The sequence below is a fragment of the Gavialis gangeticus genome, unplaced genomic scaffold (assembly GCF_001723915.1).
Source record: "Gavialis gangeticus isolate Ggan-Ray unplaced genomic scaffold, GavGan_comp1, whole genome shotgun sequence".
Classification (NCBI taxonomy): domain Eukaryota; kingdom Metazoa; phylum Chordata; order Crocodylia; family Gavialidae; genus Gavialis; species Gavialis gangeticus.
Window position 1 is genome coordinate 65,890,589 of NW_017729030.1, and position 6,702 is coordinate 65,897,290.

At 43.3% G+C, this 6,702-nt stretch overlaps 1 protein-coding gene across 1 annotated transcript in view; it reads right to left on the reverse strand.

The window, feature by feature from the left end:
* The window catches only part of TNKS (tankyrase), a 264,386-nt gene that overhangs the window by 211,374 nt on the left and 46,310 nt on the right, over positions 1 to 6,702 (reverse strand). The window contains exon 3 of the mRNA XM_019521853.1: positions 6,333 to 6,428. Within this exon, the coding sequence (XP_019377398.1) occupies positions 6,333 to 6,428 (96 nt within the window). The remainder of the gene's footprint in view (positions 1 to 6,332; positions 6,429 to 6,702) is intronic.

Below are 6,702 nucleotides of genomic sequence, written 5' to 3' on the forward strand. Positions count from 1 at the left end.
GGGGGGGGGGGCACACAGCCCCCAGACCTCCACTTATCCTACCACCCAGCCCAACCAGGGCCCCACTCATCCCAGCCCCTGCTTCCTACCTGTGCCTTGCTCCCTCCCTCATCACTGACGCCTCAATATGCACCCCCAACACAGTGGTGAGGGAGGGAGTGGGGCAGGGGCAGGCCCTGCACAACCAAGGCGGAGCATGGGACACAGCTGCGAATGGCTTCTCCAGGAGGTGCCCAGTGCAGGGAAGGGGGAGGCAACTACAGGGGGGGCTATGGTAAATTTTGCAGTGGCTGCAGCACCCCTGTAGCTTTCCTCCCAGCACCGCCTCCACCTGCCCTGAGTACACCCCGGCCTAGCCCCCACGCCACCAGGAAGAGGCCAACAGCCTCAGCCCCAGCCTGCCCTGCCCCACACAGATCTGGGGGGCACATGCCCTTCATGCCCACCTAGGATGTACATAGCAGCAGGAGCCACACCCCCTCGAATGAGCCACTCATGGTTCAGTCCCACACCCCACCATGGCTCTGCAGCACCTGCCCCAGCCCCACTCCCTCCCTCACTGCTGTGTGCGCACCCCTCCCCAACCCTGATGCAGCCACTGGAAGCCCACAGCCAGGCTGCCTTGTGGCCCTACCACTGCCCTGCATTTTGAGGGGTGGGGGCTAAGCCCAGCTAGTACCTGCCTTCTGCCACCTATGGTTAACATTTTAACCTGGAAAGTGAAATCAGTTAATAACCAAGGAACAACTTCCTAAAAAAATTTCCTTTTATCTGGAGAAAGGACCAAAGATGTTCAGGTTTGGGTTTCTCCTTTCTAGTACCATCACCTATGAAGAAGTCTATTTTATATTCCAAGGCTTGGCAACTGAACAAATACAAAGGGGCAAATTACATGCAAGAAACATCTGTGAAGAGCAGGCAATAAGAGGGGGAAGGTAAATTACCTGAAAATTTAAAACAAGTAGTGAATTTTGTCAATTAATTAGACACTTACTACATAAAAGAAATATTAAAGGAATATTACTCTTCAGAGTGGAGATAAGCAGAGCAGTGCAATGATTAAGGGCTGATATCATCTGCTCTCCAGTAGTTCTCAGAAGCCCTATTGAGGATTTGGGCCCGCTCTGAAAAGTGCTAAACAAAGATCAGTCCCTCTCTGAAGTTACAAATTTAAAAACAGCTTACATTCTAGAAAAAGTTGGCTAAGAAATTACTCCAGAAGACTAGAATATATGCATTCGACTAGGCTGACCATAAGAAAATCCGGGACATAGGGGACACTGCCTCCCCCACCTCCCTCCCCCCATTCACTCTCCCAAGTCAGCAACACTGCTCCAGACAGAGGTGCAGGCAGAATTGTGGTGCCTTCCTGCCCACCTGCCTGGTACACCATGCTACACTACACTGTTCTGCCTCCCCATCAGACAGTGCCCCACACCTATGAGTTTCCAGAACATTCATTTTAATTCTCACCAGCTGGCCGGACCAGCCTCCAAAATCCAGGACTGTCCAAGCTCAACAAAGATGTATGGCCACCCTACATATAACCTACTTTGTTTTCAAAGACAGAGGGTATTTTAAATTAGACACTAAATCCCCATTTGAGCTTTATGGGAAAATGATAATAGACCTTCTTTGGCCAGTCTGGTGGAACAGTCTGGTGGCTGTATTTTGTTAACACAGACATAAATTTAACAAAGCAGAGATAACACAAACTATAGGCATTAAACACTTCACTTACTGTACAGATGATGTGGTTATATCCAGAAGAAAGCTTGTTTTTCAATGAAGGTAGAAGAATAGTGTCCCTGCACTGGATCAGTATGAAATTACGAGCCAACTGCCCGTCAAGAATGCAGGGGGGCAGGGACAGGGAGGGGGCTGGGATGGAGTGCTGCCACCTAACACCCCATGCTGCTGTTCTGCCTTTTGCAGGGAGTGGAGTGGGGGAGCTAAGGCCAGCAGTGCTGGCCTCCGCTCCCCCACCGTCTGTCCAGTCCTCAGCGTGGCTTCGGAATCATGGTGGTGCTCCCCCAAGCTTGGAGCACTATAACTGGCTGTTTCTGTCAGCCAATCAGAGTGCAAATAAAATGTTACAAACAGACAGGCAAACAGACTTAGGCTTTTATAATATTAGAATTTTCAAGTGCTAAAGCTAGTTGTTTAACACCTATAACTAGGGTGACTATATGGGACCATGGGAAATCTGGGACACTGACCCTTCCCCCAGGTTAGTGGCACTGCCGCAGATGGAGGCAGAGGCAAAGCGGCATGGTGCACCAGGCAGAAGCAATAAAAAGTAAGCAACTGAACTTTTAATTTGAATCATACAGAGCACCCAGGCCTAGGGGGACGGAGCCAGCCAGGGCCACAGCCCTATGGCAGAGCACAGAGCCATCCCCCAACCTCCCTCAAAACACTGGTCCCTGGCAAGTGGACGGGCAGAAGGGGGGAGGGACATCCACGCTCCTCAGGGCAGGCGTCCAAGCCATTCTGTCTCCCTCCCCTCTGCCCAACCGAGAAACCTTGCCCTCACCTGGGTTCCACATGGCGGTAGCCATTTCCTGATACTGAGTCCACTAGGCTTCAAGCAGATGACTTGGACATGGGAAAAGTAGCCTGTACTCACAGCAGCACTCTCCCCACTCCCCACCAGATCCCTGCCCTGGGCACAAGGAACAAACAGTGCCCAGCTCAGTCTGCCCCCCGCCTCCAGCAAGAACTCAGGAAGAGCTGGACCAGGTATGTGTGGGCAGGCACCAATCCAGGACTTTTGCTTAAATTTTTACTAATCAGCCAGGATGCGAGGACAGCCTATGCAATCTGGGACTATCCCAGCCAAACTGGGACATGTGGTTACCCTACGTATAACCCATTAAGTAGATAACAATGTTATATTTCATTGCATTTTTGGAAATGGTAATCTGAAGTTTAATCTGTTATAAAATCAGCCCGTACCTTGCATTACGTTTCATTTGTACAAAAACATATTGTAAGGAATTGTAGAAGAGAAACTGGAAGTCATTGCATTATATTAACTTGGAAGGAAAAGGTACTATATATACTCACCTAGACTAGGATGCAAGGATGGTGGAGCATCACTGTGGATATAACATTTGCTGCCACCTTGCCTAATACTGCTGGAAATGCAATTTACATAGTAAGAAACTCTGAAACTCCCATTATTGTGCAAATGTAGGGTTTTTCTTCTATCATAAATCTAACTGAAGTATTTATTTTATGGTTTAGCCAGCAAATTGATGACTTCTCTCTATTACTTTCTCCTTCTAATTGGTAGTTCACAAAAAGGTCACTACTGAAACTTACTTTCAACAGCACATAACATTAATGGGTGAAACTTACTACAGTAAAAGCTCTGTTATCCAGCATCCCCTGGGAGTGGGGGATGCCAGTTAATCAAATATTCCGGTTAATCAAATGTGCGCCGTCTGGTGCACTCCCCAGCATCAGTGTGCCGGGGGACATGGAGGGGGGCCCCGCGCAGGCTGTTTTTTCCCAGCACAGGCTGTTTTGCCCTGGGCCATGGGCTGGAAAAGTGGCAAAGAAAAACTCAGCTCGCAGCAGCAAAACGGGAAATCCCCCGGAAGTGGTACTTCCAGTTTTGCTTTTGCTGCATCGCTTGGATGCCCGTTAATAGTTTTCCAGCTAATGAAGTGCTTTTACTGTATGTAAAAACTTTTTCAAAATAACTGATCGTGTAAGAAGAATCTCACACTCATACAAACTATCATCAATGCGCTGAGAAGGGTAATAATAGGTGTACAGTTGAGGGTTTTTTGGGAGGGTTGTTTTTGGGGTTTTTTTTAAAGGTATCCAGAGTATACTACAGGGAAAACATCACTTTAAGAAGTGAGTTCTCTAAGCATATAAGCATCATGAAGAACATAGGTTTGGTCTAAGTTCATTCCAATTAAAGCCAACGGGAGGTTTATCTTTGCCCTTACTCGGAGTGCTAGGCCTATACTTAATGCTTAAAATGTAGTATTTGTAGTATTCAATGGTAAGTAAACAACTTAGTATTACTCTTATTTAATACCTCCTAAAGCACTGTTTGCTATACTGGATTGAAGAAGGATGCTACTGCCAAGGACTGTTCTGAAGCTAGATGCATGAAAAAATTCTCCTCAAATCCCCTTGAACCAAAGGGAAGAGGAGAGCCTCAGAAAGTACAATATATCAGAAATGCATGCCTACGAGATAAAATACCAAATAAAAGCCTACCAGAGAAACTGTACTACAGATGAGTCATCTCCACAAAAATTAAGTCATTACAAGAAAGGTTTAATTTAGGTGGTTTCCAGTTGCAGCCTTTTTAATATACTGTGTCACATTTCAGCTGGAAAACATGATACGGATCCAGTAAAAACAGCTGTAACACATGTACACTGTCCAATTCAAAAGCCAAAGGCCAACAAGTACAGCCTAGAGCCACCTTGAGGACAGAGCTGATGAACTACAAACCTTCCCTGCTAAGGTGATCAATTAAAACAACTGAATTTTAACCCACCAAGGAAGAGAAAAAGCAACTACCGTTCTATTTATATTTGAGGTTGATGGGTTTCAATGTGATCCTTTAGCACTCTTCAGTTTGGAAACATATCCCCCTAGTACTACAACAACTCAGTATTCCTGCAGGAGGGAACAAGGCAAAACAAACTGTGTCTGAACTGCTCCATAATGCAATAACTGCTTGCTATAAGCTACATTCTGCAGGCCTCCTCCAGCTCACACATACCTGTTTACTATTACAGACTGTTTTCTCCTTCACTAAGTGCATGATGCCTAATAAATGCCACTTGAAGTTAACAGAAAGATTCCCATGGACTTAAAATGGTGAATGAACCAGCCTCACAGTGAGGTCACCTTTGTAAAAACTCTTCCTAATTCTGTTTGCTGCCACCTGCAGTTGGACTTCTGGGACAGCCTGAAGAGCTGCTGAGAAAGTAGTCCCAAAGCTGTAAATTTTCAAAGTTGTTTTAATTAAATGTTCTATATATGTTAATCTGTTTCCACTCACTTTGATTCCCTAATGGAGTTACCTGTGTTCAGAGTTTGTATAACTCTACCCTTTTATTAACTGACAAAAATCAGATTAACCTGATTATCAGAGTTAATATTAGTGTTAAAGACTATAAGAGTTTGTTTAAATTTCATGCTGAGTAATTAAACTAACTCTTACGTGTTTGAAGTGCTTTGTTACAAAAAACAAACAAAAACAACAACTCTCAGTTATCTAAAGCTCTGCAGTGAATATTATGGAATAGTCACTGCCCTGGGAAAAAGGTAGGGAAAATGTTTTCTAACCGAATGTGAAGGCAGCTCGATGTTCTGCGCCTGAGTACAGTCTGAAAAAAGAACGTGAGCTTACATTAGTGTATCAACTAAAAATTTACAGGACAGAAAAGGGCAAAGACAAATCAACAAAGTGCTGTGGGGGAGGTGGGGGGAAGAAAATGGCTTGGTATTTTTTAGGGGGCGGATTGTCTTTTTTTTGTTTGTTTTTTTACAATCAGGATCAGTTGTTTAATTTCACTCCTTGCCTAATCAAATCTTTTTATCTAAGCTTACTTAATTTATCCTCTCTTTTGCAAAACTCACTCAGAACCAAGCCAGGACAAGATGATATATGAATTCTCAAAATACAGCTAAACAGGATTTACATTTATATTTTAATGTTAATTGATATAGTAAACTATTTAGAACTATCTATATATATCTATATAAAAATGCAGTTCTAGAAAAATAATTACATAGGTAAAATGTTTTCATACAAAATATTCTTTTATGGTTTGGTTAATAATCCATAGAAAGGGAACAGTTGATGGATGACAAAGAATTCTAAATGACTAATTATGAAGAGGAAGAAGAGGCAGCACATTAATCTGTAGGAAATAATGCAACTATTGATCTAGGCAATAATGTAGCAGGTTGTATTTCAGATCATACCTACTTTTATAGTAATACAAATGTCCTTGCCTGCTCAATAGTGAAGGTCTTAAAAAAATAAACCTGATTTTTTTGCAGTGGTGGAAGGTCTGCAATTCAACCCATATGTAGGGTACTGATAAAAATACAGTGAATAAATGACCTGTGTCTTCTAGTGCTGGAATTCACTGTAAGAAGTAAAACAAATAATTCTAACCTCTGACTGCACAGCAATTAATGACAATTACATCAACTCAGTAAAGAATCTGATAACAACACCCACATTTTTCCTGTCTTTATATGGTAAATAAACAAAAGGCAGAAGGTTTTAAGATGTTGAACAACCATGTACAGAAAACAATTATCTAGAGACTTATGTATCTTACCTGTGAGTACAGCTTTTGCTGAAGGGTCTGCCAAGTCCAGGGCTGATTTCCCATCAGTGTTCCGAATGTTCGGATCGGCTCCGTGCTGCAGCAGCACTGTGCAGGGAAAGCAGAAACAATATCTTACCTCGGGAATACACAGATTATTTACTGGTAAGCGTCTCCTCGGCATGGTGTAGGCATTAACACACATTGCACAATTTTCTTTTCTTCCTTCCTTTTTTGAAAAAAAAAAAAATACAAAAAACACTGCAGCAACGGATGCTCTCTAGAGTAAAGCTAAGTTGGCAACTTAAGATATAGTAAAATCACATGACTTATCATCCTAAACATGAAACCTCAATATTTTGCAATACGCAATTTTAGTTCC